This window comes from Camelina sativa, chromosome 3, assembly GCF_030686135.1.
Source record: "Camelina sativa cultivar CO46 ecotype springtype chromosome 3, ASM3068613v1".
Lineage (NCBI taxonomy): Eukaryota > Viridiplantae > Streptophyta > Magnoliopsida > Brassicales > Brassicaceae > Camelina > Camelina sativa.
In genome coordinates, this window is record NC_141882.1 from 26545303 (window position 1) to 26565460 (window position 20158).

General features: G+C 34.0%; 5 protein-coding genes across 5 annotated transcripts; 2 read left to right on the forward strand and 3 right to left on the reverse strand.

The window, feature by feature from the left end:
- Positions 1-6546: 6546 nt before the first annotated feature.
- LOC104777832 (putative serine/threonine-protein kinase WNK7) lies at positions 6547-9588 on the reverse strand. The gene is made up of 8 exons (XM_019243896.2): positions 9364-9588; positions 9075-9214; positions 8902-8939; positions 8503-8730; positions 8166-8386; positions 7919-8076; positions 7395-7815; positions 6547-7279 (listed from the first exon to the last, which is right to left on the reverse strand). The coding sequence occupies exons 2-8, from the start codon at positions 9159-9161 to the stop codon at positions 6768-6770; spliced, it is 1665 nt and encodes a 554-aa protein (XP_019099441.1). The 5' UTR covers positions 9162-9214; positions 9364-9588; the 3' UTR covers positions 6547-6767.
- Positions 9589-11658: 2070 nt separating this feature from the next.
- Positions 11659-12641, reverse strand: LOC104777834 (uncharacterized). The gene is made up of 3 exons (XM_010502161.3): positions 12473-12641; positions 12303-12391; positions 11659-12002 (listed from the first exon to the last, which is right to left on the reverse strand). Exons 1-3 carry the CDS (start codon positions 12639-12641, stop codon positions 11871-11873), a joined length of 390 nt encoding a protein of 129 aa, XP_010500463.1. The 3' UTR covers positions 11659-11870.
- A 94-nt stretch (positions 12642-12735) lies between these two features.
- LOC104758213 (serine/threonine-protein kinase ATG1t) lies at positions 12736-14576 on the reverse strand. Its single transcript, XM_087506840.1, has 8 exons — positions 14120-14576; positions 13911-14028; positions 13755-13813; positions 13611-13675; positions 13425-13518; positions 13242-13322; positions 13043-13154; positions 12736-12950 (listed from the first exon to the last, which is right to left on the reverse strand). The coding sequence occupies exons 1-8, from the start codon at positions 14360-14362 to the stop codon at positions 12898-12900; spliced, it is 825 nt and encodes a 274-aa protein (XP_087362966.1). The 5' UTR covers positions 14363-14576; the 3' UTR covers positions 12736-12897.
- Positions 14577-16023: 1447 nt separating this feature from the next.
- On the forward strand, positions 16024-18826 carry LOC104779235 (uncharacterized). The gene is made up of 5 exons (XM_087506838.1): positions 16024-16246; positions 16346-16498; positions 16600-17613; positions 17722-17807; positions 17913-18826. The coding sequence occupies exons 1-5, from the start codon at positions 16087-16089 to the stop codon at positions 18687-18689; spliced, it is 2190 nt and encodes a 729-aa protein (XP_087362964.1). The 5' UTR covers positions 16024-16086; the 3' UTR covers positions 18690-18826.
- A 724-nt stretch (positions 18827-19550) lies between these two features.
- On the forward strand, positions 19551-20083 carry LOC104779237 (uncharacterized protein At1g43920, Chloroplastic-like). The gene is made up of 2 exons (XM_010503605.1): positions 19551-19724; positions 19805-20083. Exons 1-2 carry the CDS (start codon positions 19551-19553, stop codon positions 20081-20083), a joined length of 453 nt encoding a protein of 150 aa, XP_010501907.1.
- Positions 20084-20158: the final 75 nt, after the last annotated feature.

Genomic DNA, 20158 nt, shown 5'->3' on the forward strand with positions numbered 1-20158 from the left:
AAGGTTTTTATAAGTTTTTTATAAAGTTTTTATAAGGTTTATATAAGGAATTTACAAAGTTTTTATAAGACTTTTATAAGATTTTTATAAGCTTTTAATATGGATTTTTATAAGGTCTCTAATTATAAAAACTTTATAATTGTCTTATAAATATTTATAAATAGTTTAAAACCTTATAAAAGCCATGTAATTTTTATTCGGCGGAAATTTTTTGGCGGGAAAATATGTCGGAAGATATTTTTGTGAGACAATTTTGTTTTTCATTTTTTTGACTAGAATATTTTTCAATTCATGATAAAATGGTCAATAAAAATTAAAGGAGTACAAAAATTAAGATGGCCAAAAAGGATGTTTTTGAAAGGAGTATCTCACAAATGTTATTTCTAACAAATTCTCAATAATAATTAACTTGATAAATAAGTTATTTACGTGGTGTGTCATTTTACTTTGGGTTATTATCTATTTTTGAGTAAAATAAGCTCAATTTATTTTATTCTCTCTTTATTTTTAATTACATTATTTAACCCTTATTCACGACTATTTACCTAATATATTAAATCTTATTATCTTTAAAATATTTTAAATTCTCTAGAAAAAAAACTAATGTTAGCTTGGTATCTCATATTTTCATTAAGTAAAATCATAAGTTTAACTTATATTCATAATAAATAATATATATGAGAGAAATTCTCATATATACCACTAAAAATAATTTTTTTTTCAAAGTAACATTATTACTTTTATTTTCCAAAAGTAAAATATTTTGTGACTCACACAAGAAATTATAAATCACAGATAAATTATTCCCTCAAAACCTTGAATTTCTAAATAAAGCAAAGAATCTCCTAAAATAAAGCAGCCAAGCAAGGGATGTCAAAAAAAAAAATGACAGCCTTAAGTAAAAGAGAACGCCATATCACATATATGGTAAATTTGGATAATTGAGTTGAAGGTCCGGTGCATAGATGCTTTTCCAGGCTATTTGTTGTTCATAGAGTGATTAAACTGAGGAAAAGACTGATACTGTTGTTGTTGAGGCTGGCAGGGTTGGTTGTCAAAATAGGATACACGAGGCAGAGACTGACTAGTTATGAACGGGTTTTTGTTCACTGTCAAGTAACCATTTTGATACTGATCATTCTGCTGGCTCAGGTTCATGGCTCCATTTTGATATTGACTCTGCTTAATCGGGTTCACAGCTCCATTTTGATATTTGTTAAATCTACGACTCACACAATAAATTTTTATAGGGGGGAAACAAATTCACTTCACAAGTCTCTCTCAATAACAAGTTTTAAAGATTGAATAGACAAAGAGTTGAAATCTCTTGAGGAACAAGGTTTTATCTCAAGAACAATTTAAGATCAAGGGTTTTTTGTATTAATTTTAGGATGATCTTTACATGGAGGAGGGATCTCCCTATTTATATGAAGACCTAGATTACAAGATAATACTACTTTCCTTGAATCTCGGATTGAATATAAGTCAAAATTCTCTTTTTGCAAGTGAGGTGGTCCTTGAGGTTATTCTCGCGACTTTGTCGGACCTCGTTTACATGCCCACTTAGCTGGTCTTAGAATTGGTTCCCCGGTTTAGTTAGTCTTCCAACTGATTCGGTTTAGGTCGGTATGTCGTGGGTGCTAATTTCCGCACCAACCATATTGATTCTGCTGGATCGGGTTCACGACTCCATTTATATTGGTTCTGCTGGATAGGCTTACCGTATCCATTTTGATATTGAGTCTGCTGGATCGGGTTCACGAATCCATTTTGATATTTATTCTAATGGATCGGGGTTACAGTTGGACCATTCATAACGTACTGTGATATGGCTTTGCTGTCATTGTTCGAACCTTGGAGAGATGAAGTTGCTCTATACTCAGTGCACCAACAATCTTTTGCGTCTGTTAAGAGATTTGTTTTTCCTCAAGATAGATACAGTGTTTCAGCACAACAACAACGACAACAACACAGTTGATGTGGAATGTGTATTATTGGTATGTGAAAAAAAAAAACTTAGTTCAATTATTTCTTGTCATGAAAGAAACAAGTTTTTTTGTACCCGAAGATGACTGGCCACATTGTGTCTAGTGAGTCCTTGGATCTTCATTCCTTGTAAATAGTAGAGAAGCACTTTTGGATTAGCTTTTGCGTTTTGATACAAAATATATATGTTTAGATTAAGAAGAGTTTGATTATGTAATTTCAATACCACTATCGATTTTGATGGCTTCAAGAAACTTCTTGTGAAAATATTTGGTCCATGTCATCCGTTGTTTCCGTGTCCTTTTCCATACTCTCTTATCGATGATTTCTATGCTGTTAACATTGTTAGAATCGTCTGTCTAAACTAATTCTTTCTCTTTAACCCTCATACAAAGTTTCTTCGCTGCCTTGTTAATGCTTTGTTCGCTTTTATCTTGGTTTTTGGTTTTGGAATAGTAGTTTTGTTGGGCTAAATCGTTGATCTGAACCAGTTTTAATTGAAATGGTTGAGTTGCTTTGATACATGTCATCCATGGTCTCGATTCCACTATCTCTTCTTTCTTACCGATGTTTCATTCGCCACTGCCTTGGTTTCTGGTTTTGAGATAGTTGTTGTGCTGGTCAAAAATATTGATCTGAACCATATCTAATTGAACTGGTTGGATTTCTCTGCTCCATGTTATCAACTCTCTTTGCCCCGCTCCCTTCTTTGTTATCGATGTTTTGCTCACCATTATCTTGTTTTATGGTTTTAGAATAGTGTTTGTGTTGGTTTAAAACATTGACTTGAACCAGATCTACTTGAACTAGTTGAATCTCTCTTGTCCATGGCCCCTTTACCGCTCCCTCTATATTCGTACCGATGTTTTGCTAGCCATTATCTTTGTTTATGGTTATGGAATACTTGTTGTGGTTGTCTAAAATAATAAACATTTTAATAAGGTTTTATAAGGTATTTTGTAAGGTTTTTATAAGGCATTTACAAAGTTTTTATAATTTTTTTATAAGATTTTTGTAAGATTTTTATAAGGTTTTCTATAAGGCTTTTATAAGGTTTTTGTAAGGTCTCTACTTATAAAAACTTTATAAGACATTTATAATTTGTTTAAAACCTTAGAAATGTCATATAATTTTTTTCAGCGGGAAAATATGTTAGAAAATTTTTGGTGGGCAAAAACCTTAATTCGAGGTAAAATAGTTATTAAAAACTAAACGAGGACAAAAATGAAAATGACCAAAAATGAGTATTTTTGAAAAAGAGTATCTCAAAAAGGATATTTCTAACAAATTCTCAATAATTATTAATGGGTAGGATTTAGTATATTTAGGATTGACTATTTCTAATGGGTAGGATTTAGTGTAATTTTACACTGTTAATTTTTTTTTGTGTGTGTGCTTGTGATATTTTTGAAAATAAAATAAAACTTTCATGATATTTTGGGGAAAAAAGTGTGATAAGGAATTCTTCTATTTTGAATAGATTGTATAGACACATATACAAATCTAATAATGATAGAAGTTTAATAATATACAACAAAACAAATCAAAATTTCAGAGATTAAAAATATACTTGTTTTAGAGATTGACTAATAGAATGTTTTAGAAAAAAGATTGTATGATTCATAGATTCGCTAACACATATTCACAATCTATGATGTGAAAAATATTGTAAGTTTTATCCTAACTTAAAAAATAGATTTAAATATTAGAATTTTAAAACTCAATAAATAATAAATAATTATATTGCCTCTAATTGCAAGATTATAAAAATGAAACCTGAGTTGCCTTTATTTGTAAGAACCAAACACTATCTCAAGTGGAACAAGTACAGTAGCGGTAGCTAGAAGCACAATAGTAATGCACCTGCTTTTGAGGCTGCTACTTCCACGGGAGACTCTCCCCAATAGCACTTTGCAAGACTTGTCAGCTTCTTTGTAAAGAGAACCATTGGCTCCTCCTTCAATGATGGCATTTTTATTCTAAAAAACATCACAGGTTAAGTCAGAGATGAAATTACAACTGAATTATGGTTGAAATTAGAAGAGTAAGAGGCATGACCTTTAGCCTGAGAGTGAAATTATCATACGTTGATGATAATAGTTTCTGGGAATGATCCTTCCATTACAAGCATTTCAAGAATAGCAACACTAGCTTCTAGGTTCTGTTTATATAGATAGTCCCAGTGGTTCCAGCAAAAAATGTTTTCAGTCGGAGATCAGATAGCAATTGCAGCAGCTTCCTTGGCTAAAACAGGATTTCCTACAACAACGGTAACAAATTACAAACTCTATTTTGACTTTTGAGAAGAGAAGAGGGAAGCAGAAAACTCAAAGATGGATTCAAGGTTTTGTTGTATAATAAATTCCAATACTACTACTATTACTTACCTCTTCTCTTGCGGATGTAGCAGGGAATGTAAGCTGCAGCAGGATCTCAAATGAAGGAGGTGGATCTGAGTCGTTTTCCCTTCCACACAGGAGCACTTACAAGCTCAGTATGTGATACGCCCAAAATTCGAGGATCACTCAGCCGGATTAGAAAAGATAGAAACTCGCCAAGGTGCAAGATGCAACAAGGGAGATTTGATGGATTGAGGGGTCGCACAGCAGTTGCGGAAGGCTGCTGATATTCCCAACTCCAATTACTGCTAGATATGACACAGTAGTCCAGCAAAAGGAGGCTGTTTTTGGATATTACACACCAAGAAACAAAGAAATGTTCTAGACAAAGAACAAAGAGATAAACTCATAAAATTAAAAGGAAAATTGGTTGATTATTCTCAATGAGATTACATGAGTTTATATAGAGATATAAAACTTGGTCACAAAGCCAAGTATTATTCTTGAAACTAAAACACAATAAAGATAGATAGTTGAATGAAGATTCAACTCTTTGAAAACTCTTTGAAGTTTGTCTTCCCAAGGTGTCCTTTCCAAGGTGAGTTGAACTATATTTTCGTCACTCCTCTTTGACCACAAAGAAAAGTGATTATTTTTGGCTTTCTTGGACTTGAATTAGGCTCAAAGTGGACTGGACTTGATAGGTATCATCCCCAATAGTTTTTCCATAAGTTCTTGAATTGACCCATTAAGTGTTTCCTTAATCTTCTTTGATATTTACTCTTTGATCCAACTTGCTGATGAGAAGCAACATGGTCTGTATCTTTGCTTCATCCTGGACTTAGTAGAAACAGCTCCTAGTTGCCATACGTAATTCTGGAAGGTCCTAAACCAATTGGACCTAAAGCTCTTCAAGTGTAGAACTAGATTGACTTCCTTTGGCAAATGAAGTGTATCTTTGTATTCTGTGGGCCAAATCTTCTGTTTTTGAGCTTGTTGGAAACATAAGATATCCATTAACTTCTTCCAAGTGCTTTCATGTCGAAATTGTTTCTGAGTTGGTCAGTGTGACACGATCTTTGGCTTAGACGCGAAACTGGGATTGGGATAGATCTACTGACTTGAAATATCCATATCTTTCACATATGAACTGATATTAAGGTGATTCCAATTCTCCGTGGTTATGCAATGGATCAAGATTCCAGAACAGTTTGGTTTATACCTTGAATCCTTCTGACCTGGTTGGAATTCTCCGTCGAATGCTCGTAGGTCCAAATCGCGTAGCCATGAATTCACATGATTTGTAAATTGAATAACTCCTTCAAACGAACTCTGATTGGACTGATTCCACTTCGAGATATACTCTAGATGAGGTGAGAATGTATCCCAAATAGTAGTTTGGCTGTAAGAGTTGATCTTTGACTTCCTTCGTGTTGAGCAAGACTCAAGCGTCGTCTTGGATGGTCTCATGATCACATCAGTATGAGCCCCTGGTTTTGAAAAAATTGCAAGAACAAGAAACATATGGTGTTGTTACTGACTAGTGGTAACAAGGTATGCGCGCCCATACATACAAGCCTACTACATGTACACTATGTTGGTCCACGTTTTGATAACATTGAGGATATCTATCTAGATCAGGTAAAACAAGGCAAAATACTCTAGTTCTTGGTCCTATTTCACATAATGAGAATCACGCGAACCTGAGCAGTCATCCAAACAGTAATCAGACTAGTGTCAAAGCGCTTTGTTTGATACCAACTCTGCCTATACCTTAGAGACGGGGCTCCTATAGTCAAAGCATGAGGATTGCTACGCAGTGCCATTGCTAATGCATAAAATATCGTCACCTAATCGTAAAACAACTTGTACAAGTGAGGTCAAACAAAAGTACACTCTCTCAATTTCTTAAACTTCAACACCGCCACTAAATGCCCATCCCCCAACTCTTCCCATATATTTTACTAACAGCAATTTTGTTTTATGGGTAAATATAGGATTTAGAATCAGAACACGGTGATGCACGTATTTACTTACCTTTACTCGGAACCAACCATGTCACAGGACTCCAAAATCTTGTTGGGGAAGAAACAAATAAACAAAGCAGTTTTCAACACTTCATCAGATTCATTTGTTATCGAAGTACTCCATTGAGGACGACCATGACTGAACCAAACTCGGATGATTTAGGTTATCCCTGAAAAAGGGACTCGGATAAGACTAGACAAAAAACATCCACAATTATATTTCTCTGAAAACTACCATAAGAAAATACTCTTTTCTATCTTGGAGCTATACTTGCAAAGTTGCAATGAAACAAGTAACAACAAAAGCTTTTTCTCTTTTGACCAAACTATAATAAATAAAAAAATGGAAAAAGAGAAAAGCAAAACAGTGGAATCCAAAAGCAAAGTGTTGCTGCTCTCTTGTTGTTAATTTACTTTATTCAACTCGTTGTTGCATCTTCTTCTCGAAAAATCTACTTTTTGTCTCCATTGTTGCTTCTTCTCTTTTCCTCGCAATCTCTTTCATCTCTTCTCTGAACCGTTCTTCTATCTTTTCTAGCTCCTCCTTTAACCTCTCATCTTCTTCTTCTTCTTCCTCCAAGCTTCCTGGTTTCTCTACTTCTTGATCTTCTGTTTCCACAGCTACGGTCGGGCCTGCCTTGTCATCGGATCGTGGGCAGTAATCCGAGGACAAAGAGTGACTAATGGATTCACCAGCTTGAGAATTTGCACCGTTTTGATGATTGTTCTGTAGCGGATGAATAAGATGATCAACCGTTACATCGGTTTTCCAACTCGGTATCAAATTGACGAGTAATACGTCAATCAGTTCCGCTATAAACTTTACGTTTTGATCCGTCAACTCGAGCTGTTCAACCATCTCACTCGATACATTAGAAGCAGTGTCGCCTTCTTGAAAGAATAGGAAATGTATGTTCCTCACACGCCCTACACGCAAAATTAAACAATTAGAACTCAATATGAGCACTTTTGCCTATGCATTTGATATTTTTTTTTAATATATAAATGAACATATACGTTTTATAAGGCTAAAGACACGTACCATTTTCATCGACTATACGAAGAATTAACGAGACAGAGTTTTCATCATTTTCTTCACCTTTGAGGACAAAGAAGTTGCCTCGCTTTGCACGTCTAACCTCAACACACTTTGATCCTGAATTGTTGCTTGAAATAACAATAGGAAGGTTACTATCCTCGTCGATATTCATTGACATTGGTCTGTTCCGAGCATTAGGCGGTCCTTCAGACATAAGACAACGTTCTCCAAAAGATCCTTCTTTGGGCATTACAATGTCGGGAAGCGGTAATGGATTGTTCATAACTAATCCTTTCACATTGAGAAAAGAATCCAATAAAAGCTCCTCTGCTGATAACCTTTCAGAAGCTGGCAATAAACATTTCTCGATAAATTTCATTACTTCTGGATCTTTAATTTTACAGAGTGAAGCTGGTTTTATCCCCTAATTAAGGTAAAAAAAAAAGTCACCACTGTAAGTGATTAAATCTTGTTTGTATGAAATAAACCAATAATGGTGGTACATAATGTGAAAATGTAGAACATACCGATGAAACTTTCTTGTAGATTTGAGCAGAGTTCCTACATTCACAATAAGGATATTCAAAAGTCACCATTTCCAACATACACATTCCGAACGAATATATATCAGCGAGCTCGTTGTAGTTCTCATCGTAAAGCTCAGGCGCCATAAACTCAGGTGTTCCTGTTGGTTATAACACTTTCAGTTTCATCCTTAAAAGGCAAAGAAATAGGAGCAAATTTGCGGATTATATAAAGACAAAAAAATCATACCAATAACACTTTTGGCATTAGCTTGTTCCATGACAGTAGCTAAACCAAGATCTCCTATTTTGACTTCTCCATGGTTACCGTTGATAAAAATGTTGTCACATTTGATATCTCGGTGTATAATCGGTGGATCTTGACTATGTAGATATTTCAATCCCGTTAAGATCTGTCTCGCCCAACACTTCACAGCCTTCATGTTCACCTTTCTATGTTTCTTACGGTACCTTTAAGAAAACCAAAAACTTGACTGCTTTAATCACAACTCTCCAAAAAAAAACCGCTATTTTTCGTAGCGAGATAACAAAACAGCTAGCAAAATGAGGGAAAAAAAAGTACATACTGTCGGAGACTTCCTGAAGTGAACAACTCGGTAATTATGTTAACCGTTTTGTTCTTGTCATCGATCCACGAGTTATAAAACCTGATAATGTTTTTGTGCTTCAACGATTTCAAAAGTCGTACTTCGGAATACAGCCTCTCTAGACAGTCTGGTGACTGCAAAAGATCGTCGATCCTTACTTGATTCCACGCGACTTCAATCCCATCTACTTCATCGAATCCTCTGAAACTGATTATTTTGTTCAAGAGAGTTAAAGAAATAATGAATTCAAGATTCTCTCTAAGCTTCAAAAGACAAAACTATATATATATATATATATATATATATGATGTCTAATCACACAATATGAGATTGGAAAAAAAAAACAAGAATATGTAAAGCAAACAGAACAAGGGATACACTGTCTTGGATGCGCCTTTGCCTATTACTTCTTTGTACTGAAAGGTTTACACATTTAAATATGGTCAAAAAAAAAAGGAGAAACAGGGGAATTTTGGTGTAACCTAATATTTTGTAACATGTTTACAAAAGAATTGAAAAAATTATGCAAGAGATGATGATAGATTAGTTACCCGAATATATCGACAAGTTGGGTCGATTTCAAGAACTTCTGGGTCAGGAGGTTCTACAATTGCAGAAGCATCTTCTGAACCTTCCATATCTTATTAGTCTTCTTTATTACTAGTTTTCTTCAAAACCAAAGTTCTTCTAGCTATATGGCAACAAAAAAAAAATAAATGCAAAAGCAAAACATAAACATAAACAAAGACGTAGGGACATACATGCTTATGGTAGGAACTAGGAAGGGAATTTTTTTTATCAAAACTCATATATTAAGATGACTATGAGATACGAAATTACCTGGAAAATGGAAGGTTGGTTCTGTTTTCTAAGTTTATAAGCCAACTTCAGACGAGAAGAAGAAACAACGAGAGAACCCTAATTTTTACGTTTAACCAAAAACAAAGAACCCTAATTTGTAAAATCGATGGACGAAAAAAGGCAGAGACGAGGGCCAAAGATATAACAAGTGTTGTTCAATCGTAAACACAAACAACGAAACTTGTGAATATATATTACACTTCTTAAAAATTGTGAATTTTAAAATAGTTTTTTATTTAATCAATTAACAAATTGGTTTCCATACCAATTTAGATTACAAAATTGATATATATATATATATACATATATAATTATTAAAATTCCAAATAATTTATTATATACGTTAAGATTCCAAAAAAATGTATTTAAATGTTTATTTTGTTTTCGTGTAAAATATTTCGATAACAATGGATAACTGAAAAGAATATATTTACATCTCCTATGTATTAATAGAAAAACATTCTCAAAGAAAAAACTGATGTGTCGCGTTCACATAGCTTCATAACTTATTTATTAAATTACCTTAATTAATTTTCATATATAAGTACGTTAATTTTCCATACATACATTTATAAAAAAATTATACACAAATATCATAAACATTAATATTCTATTTGTCTTCAAGCTTTTGGGTAAGAGAAAAAGATCATAAAATTTTGATAAATAAATTAAATTTTAAAACTTTCACTGATAATAGTATATTTTTCCAGGTGACCTCCCTGGATTTGCAAACTTTCCGTAGACTTATGAAAAAAAGATAAAATATATAGTATTAAAATCATAAAATAAATTTGTAATATATACATATACATGTATATATATATAACATAATCATCAAAAAAAATTTCGAAATAGATTTTTATTCATATTTAAAATAACTTTATTGATATTAATTAAGTTTAAGTTTTAAATATATTTTATTTATTAGAAAAAATGATTTATTGAAATGCATGTGGTTACCCACAAATCTTACGAGTTCAAGCGGGACGAATTGCGGCTTAAAATATTTAAATACAATGTGAGAAGGCTTAGCGGACGGGTTTTACCCGGTTCATGAAATTTTAGTTTTTTCGCAGTTTTTTATGATTTGATGATTCATTATTTTGATAAAAATCTAACCGATCACTAATTCGTTTCACTTTCGATCGAGAACCACCATCATGTCAATCTAAAATTTATGGTGAAATTATTACTATTTTAAACTTTCATAAACTTGATGAATTCAAACAAGTTTGTATTATAAACGTATACCAAATAAATATATTTACATATGAGCTTTACATATGAGCTTAGATTAGTACTCCTCGTTAGGTGACACAATTTACATATGAACTTTATGATGATTGGTGTTTATCAACCAATTGGTAACATGGAAATACTCATGAATATTTTTAAGTTTAAAAAACCAATCAAATGGATATTTTTTTCTTACTTTTTTAAATTTAAAAATCAATCAAATGGATTTTTTTTCTTTTTTTTTTTAGTTTGAAAAACCAACCAAATGATTATTTTTTTTTGGTAGTGAAATCAAATGATTACTTTAGAACCCCTTTTGGTGGCTTTAAGCATCGTTTACCTGATCGGTATTTGAACAGACAAATATTCGCTTTTTTCTTCTTTAGTTATGGTCTTTTTATTTTATGAGATCATTGAAAGTGACTTCAAGCTGCATGGGCACGCGTCGTCGCATAACTTAATCAATTCAAATTCATATTGTAAGGTATATGCAACCACTTATATTTAAAACGTATAGGCACAAATCTTATAGTATTTGATCGATGGAGAGAAATTGATATTCTATTTTGTACTATTTCGGTTCATGAAATGTTAAAAATTCGAATTTTAAAAACTTATACGTTTGCTTTGCTATTCTTTCTGATCCGAAAGATTTAAGAAAGTAAAGGCTTGTGTTTCTCCAGAGCCCATTTTTATTCTTCTTTTTTGGTCCACAAATAAAACGATTAAAAATATAGACAGCTTCCACTCAAGTGAATCGAAGACTAAATAAGGATCAACTAGTTCATAAAGAAATCATCCTAAATCCACAGTTAAAGTAATCTCTATGACTTCAGAACAAGTGGGCTAGACTAAACACAACTTAGTCTAAAGATTTTACATGGCATGTAATCCAACCAATGATCTCTATAACAAATCCTGAAACTCTACCTAAAATATATATAAAAAAAAAAGAGCATCCTAAATCCAAACTTAACTACATATAAGGAAAAATAAAGTCACATAGAAACCATCCTAAATCCATGGTAAAAGTAATCATTCTCTGATCAATTGGGACAACTTAGATAAATAACAAGCAATAGTCAGTCTACAGATTTACAATGCATATAATCATTATAGTATAACATCCAACAATGATCTCTATTACAAAGCCTGAAGCTCTTTCTAGCATTCGTACCTTTAGTGACCAATAACCATTTAGCTTTTGGTGATTCGGTTCCTCCATGTAAGTTACAGGCTTGAGGGGATCATTAGGCAGGTTTTGATGCTTCGGACAAAGCTTGGAAAACGCTTTGTTGTGTCATATCCTCAACAATCACAACTTTATCTCGAGACTTGGATCCTGAACCCAGTGAGACCTGTCTTCTTTTCACTCCCAATACCTGTTAAAGGTAACATTATGTAGAAGTAAGGATGTGTTGAGAAAGATTCATCACCTCTTTATCTTTCAAGATCAACAACAGACAAACAATTCTCACTACCAAACGCAGTGCATAACAACAACTAAACTGTTCTATGACTAATGGCTCAACGAGAAATCCTAATCATTTCATCAAAGACATTACAGAGACACAACTCCACATCAAATTATTAAACTATGAGAGCAACAAGAGTAATGAAGAGCTTCAACGAACTTGAAAGTTGAAAACTTTATCTGCGAAAAAGAGAGTAAGAGAATTTACAGAGCTCATGTACTCGAGAAGAGCAGCGTTAGCTTCACCATCTCTTGCCGGCGCGTCGATCTGAACGCCCACCGCTTCATCGCTCACATCTCCAAATTCAAAACAGAGAAACCAATTAAGTATTTGGAATCAAATCGAATACACATAAATAAAAAAGTGTGTAGATATACCGGTGATGGAGGCGGATTTGGAACCTGGCTTCGCGTGGATGGTGATGGCGACGGAGGAAGGTGTAAGTTGGCGCAAACACGTCGGAAAACTCGATGATTCTGTGGCGGTGGATTTGGCCGTCGTTGATCCGGCCGAATTGTTCTTCTTTCCTTTCTTTGTCGGAGCCATCTTTTTTTATTCTTTCCCGCAAAGGAGGCTCTTTTCTTAATCATCGGTGAAGTCTTGGGTTTATTATCTTTAGTAGGCTTTTGGATTAAGGCCCTTTGGGTTTGATTTGGGTTTTGGATTTGACTTTATATAAGAAGTCTTGCAAAACTATTTACAGAAGATTCTTATACTAGTGACGAGAGAGAGAGAGAGAGAGAGAGATCACAAAAAGTTCCATTTCTATATACAAGTTGACGACAGACTCTTTAGAAGACAATCACATCCGTAAGAACTTGTGTTTGTAGAATTCATTGAAAGAGAGACGTGTAACTGCAGAATACAGTAATCAAGGACATGATTGAGTATATAGCGATGTGTATACACAAAAGTACCCGCAAATGGATGAGATATTTATTATGTACCTGGGTTAACAGAAAGCAACCTTGAACAGACGTCGATGCAATCTGGATGCGATTGCTGAAGAATACGCCGAGAGAAGGGAAGAGACGCACTAGATTTGATGTTCCTTAGAACCTATTGGTTAGTGTGGTAAAATGTTAACTTTATGGCATGGAAGCTTTTGGATCAAAGAATACTAACTAAATTAATTAAAAATCTCACCTGAACATTGTTAGTACCGCGGAATGGTGGATACCCGTGAAGCAGCTCGAAAAGGATTGCTCCTACACTCCACATATCCGCCTACAATGTTTTTTTCTATTAAAGTGAACTACCATTTGCAAAAACCACTCAATGGAACATCATAACATAATACTACTACTGTCATAAAAACAAATGTCACACCTTTTCATTGTAACTCTGAAACTGAAGAACTTCAGGAGCCATATAAAACGGAGAACCACAAACTGTCTCAAGATACTTTCCTGGAACTAGTTTTCTGCTTTTACCATGAAACATATAGAGAGATCTTTACAAACACCTCAAACGCTATAAAACACTTTTCCTTAAACCTTTGAAACAAAAATTTACCTTGAAAGACTAAAATCAGCAATCTTCAACACCAATTCATCACCAGACCCAACAAGTAGTATGTTCTGTTTCCCATTTTCAAATACTATAATCACAAATACACAATCAAAATCCAAAACTTATCTGTTGAATCTAGACAAGTACCTCAGGTTTTAAGTCCCTATGAATGATGTGATTATCATGAATGATTTCCAAACCAGCTCCTTCATCATAAAAAAAAAAACAACATTGATAAATTTGTTAAGTAAAAGTAAAAAAAAAAAAAAAAAAACATGAGGATACAGAAACAGTTGTAGATACCAATTTGCTTCATAAACCTCTTGGCGATATCTTCTTCAACTCTCCCATGACTTTGAATATACGATGATAACGTTCCTCCATCACAATACTCCAAAACCATTACGACAAACTCCTCATCCTAAATTATATACACAAAATTCCCCAAAAATTAAAAAATTTAAAGAGGAAACGATTTCAAGTAATTGCAACAGATCTGAATTGTGTGGTACTTGGAAAAATTGGAGGAGACGGATGATATTGGGATGATCAACGGAAGATAAGAAGTCGAGCTCGTTGTTCAAAGAGTTACGGAGATTGCGATTGAGCTTCGAGAGATCGAAACACTTCATCACTGCTTCTTCTCCGGTTGTTTTGTGCTTCGCTAACCAAACTGTAGAGGTTAAACTCTCACTGAGCTTCGATTTAGCTTTGTATTCATCAATCATCATCACTATAGGCTGAGGACCCTCCATCGTTTTTGATCCTCTTTGCTTCAGCTTTTCGTAAATGGATAGTGTTTGTGTTCCGACGTCGTTTTCGCGTTTACTAAAGCAATTAAATTACATATACATCTCACAACAATTCATATAATCAAATTCTTACATACACTTTATCCAATTCTGATTTTTTTTTTTTAACTATTTTTATTTGTGCTAATTCAATTTTTTTTTTTTTTTTAACAAACATGTGAAATTCAAAATCCGAGAAAGATGTATATATATTAGGTTTGTGTGGGTTTTGAATAAGGTGGTAAAGTTTCTTGGGACACAACAATTTAGCTAGACATGCATAGCTAATAAATTACACTATTAACTGATTTTTGATCCTGTAACTTGTTAATCTTGTAAAAGGTAAATCTACCTAAAATTACATTGCTAGATGCGCAGTAAAAGCAATCAGCAGTACGTAACTAGCAAAATGAGAGTAAGACTCAACCCCTCTCACAAGCCTTTTCGGCTTTGTAATTGTCTCCTACGTATGGGATTTTGGATTCTAACGGTTGTGGATCATAGTCATATCTTTTTAAGACTTCCAGAGCAAACTTGGATACAGAAACGGTTTATGAAAGAAGCAAAAATTACACCATACTTTATCCATTGATTGACAAGACTTATGAAACATATATTAAACCGACGGTGGAAAAAAAATAACAAAGATTTAAGAAATAGAGATTAAACTCTGGAAATAACAAACAGGAAAACCGATCGATGGAGTAATCATGGAAAGCAACATCATCATATGTTTTGGTTTCGAGATCAAGTTCCAATGCACCAGGAAAAAAAAAAAAAAAAGTTCCACCAGTGCTTTCAATACAGTTGTAGTGTTCACAAAATAATGATAATACTTTTCTAGTGTACTTGATTATTGGTGGACATTTTGTTTGATATAAACTACACGAAGTGCATGGTGCTTTTAGTTCAATACATGCGTTGATCTGCAATACATGAATTACATGATATGCTTCTGAACCCATATGCATGAATCTTATTTGAACCAAAACTATTACACGAATGACAAAATAATCCACTATATCAGTCTAATTATAAAAAAGATACTAGACATCATTTTCCAGCTTAATATGAAAATCTAACTTACATTTCAATTATAGTTGAAAAACATGATCGACGAGATATAAGATAAGTCTGAATATAAAAGTACACGACTTCGTACGTGTACCATAAATCTTCGCCAATCGCCACCTTGGCTGAAACCATAAATCTATTGAGCTTGTGTTATTTTAATTCTGGTGATGTGGTCTGGTTACCACAATTAGTTGTTTTGCTCTGTCATCGTTGTATTTGCCTCATACACATGTAAGAAAACAGGCCCAGCAAATCTCTCTAGCTAATTTGTGGAAATAAATATTTTCGTAAATGGTCATATATGAATGTTAGTTTCAACCCAATAGGTGAATAAGCAATTTTTAGTGTTAATTGTTTAATATGCTACTTTTCTTAAATTTGGTTAACATTTATTTTCTTTTTTACATTTTTTTTCATTTACACAATATGTACCACCTGTTAAAAAATAAATTAATTTCTATCAATGTATTTTGACACTTGTCAAAATTTGTTGATAAAATTTACATTTTTTGTAATATAAAAGGCATCCACACTTATTGTAATAAGATATAAACAACTTCAATATACACATAAAATCTCTCACTTTGAAATCAATATCTACAAAATTAATTTTAATGTTGGTTGCAAACAGAAGTAAAGATGAAGTTGATTCTACTTCTGACATCACTTCTCTTCTCAACCAGTTTCCGGCTAATACTAATGTTCTTGTTGTTGACACCAATTTCACCACTTTACTCAATATGAAGCGAATCATGAGACAACACGACTATCAAGGTAACTTTCTCTCTCTTCTCTCTCTCTAACATTATCGGTTTAGGCTCTAGAGAGTTTTTAGGGTTAGGGTTTATATAACTTTTTCTTTTGTGTGTTTAGTGACTATTGAGACGGATGCAGAGAAAGCTCTTGCGTTTTTGACAAGCTGCAAACATGACATTAATATTGTGATTTGGGATTATCATATGCCAGAAATTGATGGACTTCAAGCTCTCAAGAGCATTGCTTCAAAGATGGATCTACCTGTGATGAGTATGTTAATCGCAAACTAATTTTTACTTTAAAGAACAAAATGAAACCAAGATTTTTTTTTATTAAACTAAACTAACAATCTCTGTTTGATCTTTGTGTAGTTATGGCTGATGATAATCAAACTGAATCGGTGATAAAAGCAATAGTACACGGTGCTTGTGACTATGTTTTGAAACCGGTTAAAGAAGATAAAATAGAAAATCTATGGCAACACATCGTACGCAAGAAGGTGATGTCTAAACGCAATATAAGTCCACCGGTTAAATCAGATCTGGCTCAAACTGATGGATTAAAACAAGGTAAAGTTGATTCCAAGATCGTAGACCAAGAACAAAACATCGGTAAGAAAGAAAAGAGCGCGCCAACGAGACCATGGACCAGAGAAATTCAAGCAGTTCAATCTGATCTGGTTCAGATCAATGTTTTAGAACAACACAACGAGTATCCCATAACCATAAACCAAGATAATGGCGAGCAAAACATCGGTAAGAATATAGAGGGAGCAGCAAATGGGCCATGGATGGGAGAGATTCAATCGGTTCAAGTAGATGTGGTTCAGGTCAATGTTTTAGACCAACACAACAACTATTCCAAAACCATAAACCAAGATCATGGCAAGCTAAACATCGACAAGAAAGAAGAGAGCGGGGCAAAGAGACCATTGATAACGTGGAACAGAGAACTTCAACCAGTTCAATCAGATCTGCTTCAGATCAATGTTTTTAACAAACACAATTACTATCACAAAACCAGAAACCAAGATAGTGGCGAACGAAGCATCGATAAGAAAAAAGAGAGAGTGGAAACGAGACCATGGATGACATGGACCAAAGCAACTCAACCATTTCAGATCAACGATTTAGCCCAACAAAACTACTATTCCAAAAGAATAAACCAAGATAAAGGCGAACAAAGCATTGACAAGGCAGACAAGAAACCTTGTATGAGGGCTGAAGAGAAAGAATTAGTTCAGACCGATGATTCTAATAATGGTGACAGTGTAGAAATCATCGATAAGAGAGTATGGAGAAAGACACGGAAACAACGGATGACATGGACCAAAGATCTTCACAATAAATTTCTTGAAGCCATCGAAATAAATGGTGGTATTGAAAGTACGTAATCAAACTCTTTGTTATTCTCTAGTCTTTCAATATATATCTTGATTTTTTATGTTTTTGTTCTTCTTGTTCTAATCGTGTTTTGTTTGAATCAAAACGCAGAAGCTAATCCAAAGGTGCTTCTCGACTGTTTGCAAGGAATGAAGATCCAAGGACTCACTAGAAACAATGTGGCCAGCCATCTTCAGGTACAAAAAAAAGATTGTTTCTTTCATGACAAGGAATCATTGAACTAGGGTTTTTTCACATACCAATAATACAAATTCCACATCATCTGTGTTGTTTTTGTGTAGAAACATCGTATCTATCTTGAGGAAAAACAAATTCCTCAGACGCAAAATATTGGTTGGTCCACTGAGTATAGAGCAGCTCCATCTCTCCAAGGTCTGAACTATGTCCACACAGGCATATTACAATACGTTAGCAATGGTCCAGCCCTGAACCCGATCCAGCAGAATCAATATCTAAATGGAGCAGTGAACCCTATCCAGCATAACCAATATCAAAATGGAGCCGTAAACCATATCCATCAGAAGGAATATCAAAATGGAGTCGTGAACCCGATCCAGCAGAATCAAAATGGAGCCGTGAACTCAATCCAGCAGAATGATCAGTATCAAAACAGAGCCGTGAACCCGTTCCAGCATAATGATCAGTATCAAAGTAAAGTTGTGAACCTGATCCAGCAGAACCAATATCAAAATGGAGCGGTGAACCCCATCCAGCAGAAGCAATATCAAAATGGAGTCGTGAACCCCATCAAGCAGAATCAATACCAAAATGGAGCTGCGAACCTGAGCCAACAGAATCAATATCAAAATAGAGCTGTGAACCTGATCCAGCAGAATGATCAGTACCAAAATGGTTACTTGGCAATGAACAAAAACCCATTCATAACCAATCCTTCTCTGCCTCGTGTGTTCTATTTTGACAATCAACCCCGCCAACCTCAACAACAGCAGTCTTCTCCTCAGTTTAATTATTTGACGAGCAATGAAGAACTAGGAAAAGGCTCTGACATCTATGCACCGGATCCTCAACTCACTTATCAAAATTTACCATATATGTGATATGGCTTTCTCTTTTACTTAAGGGAGTCATTTTTTTTTTTGACATTCCTCACTTGGCTGTTTATTTTAGGAGATTCTTTGCTTTATTGAGAAACTCAAGGTTTTGAGAGAATAAAATATATGTGACTTTTAATTTCTTTTGTGGGTCACAAGATATTTTACTTTATATATCAAGCTCTTTACAAAAAAAAAAAAAAATTTAATGGATACTATTGCAAATCAGTAAATCAATACCATATACCAAATTACACATGTCTTCCTAATCTTTATTATCTATGGAGTAATTATGTTTTAAGGCCTATTTTCAACCCCACTTCTATATTTTCTTTTAAAACTCTATTGTAGAGTAAAATGCTATCTAAACCCACTTTATATTTCACTTTTAAATAGAGTAAAAATATAATATATGTAGAGTAACTCTATTTTTTCTAATACAAATTTTTAGAGTATCTAAAGCATAATACATTGGAGAATATTTTAGAGTCAAAGTACAAAAATGTTATCATGTTGATTAATGGGAAAAATGCCAAAATAATCCCGAACTTTCAAATTTGGGACAAAAAAATCCCGAACTTTCAAGATGTCATTTTAATCACGAAGTTTAGGTTGACTTATACATAAAATAGAAAACTTTATTTGACCATGTTGATTTAGACACCACGTTAACTCTCTCTTAATTCTCGAAGACGGGGCTAATTGCTCGTTAGTTGCTACCGTTTAGCCAAAACGACATAGCTTGATTATTTGTAAAACGACGTCGTTTAACTAACTGAAGAAAACAAAAACCCCCCAAATCGATTTCTAGGTTTACAATTCCCAAATCGATTTCACTCTTAGTTTGTGAAATCTTTCTCTGTTCCGATGAGCTCGACTTCTATCACATCAGGTGGCGTTGGTGAGCGTGGTGTACCTTCGAAGTGTGTTTGTGGCTTAGAGGTCGCGACTTTTACATCTAAAACGCAAGAAAACCCAGGACGACCTTTCTTTCGTTGTGCAAGCAAGCGGGATGTCAACTCATGGACAAGCAAAAAAGATGTAAGTATATGTCTTTAATCCTCTTGCATAGGTAATAAAATCAGTCGAAGCTAACTATGTGTCTTTTTTTTGGACATTAGAGTCATTTATCTAAGTGGGTTGAAGATGCCGTGTTTGAAGAAGTAGAAGATGCTTTACCAAGACTAGCCATTATTGCAGAGGAGATCAGCAAAACCAAAGCAGAGGTCAATGAGTTAAACGTTGTGATGAAAGAAGAAGCAAATTTCAGCAAGAAGGAACTCCAAAAGTGTAAATTGTGCTTGAAAGTCTGTTTTGTGTGGTTTTGTGTTATCACCATTGTGTTGGGTTATGTATTGTTTAGGGAAGGTGATGAGAAGAAAATGATGTTAGGTTATTGAAGAATGTAAACCTTATGTTTTTGTGTTGTAAACCTTTGTATGGATGCCTATTTTGAAACATGTCTTATGATATAA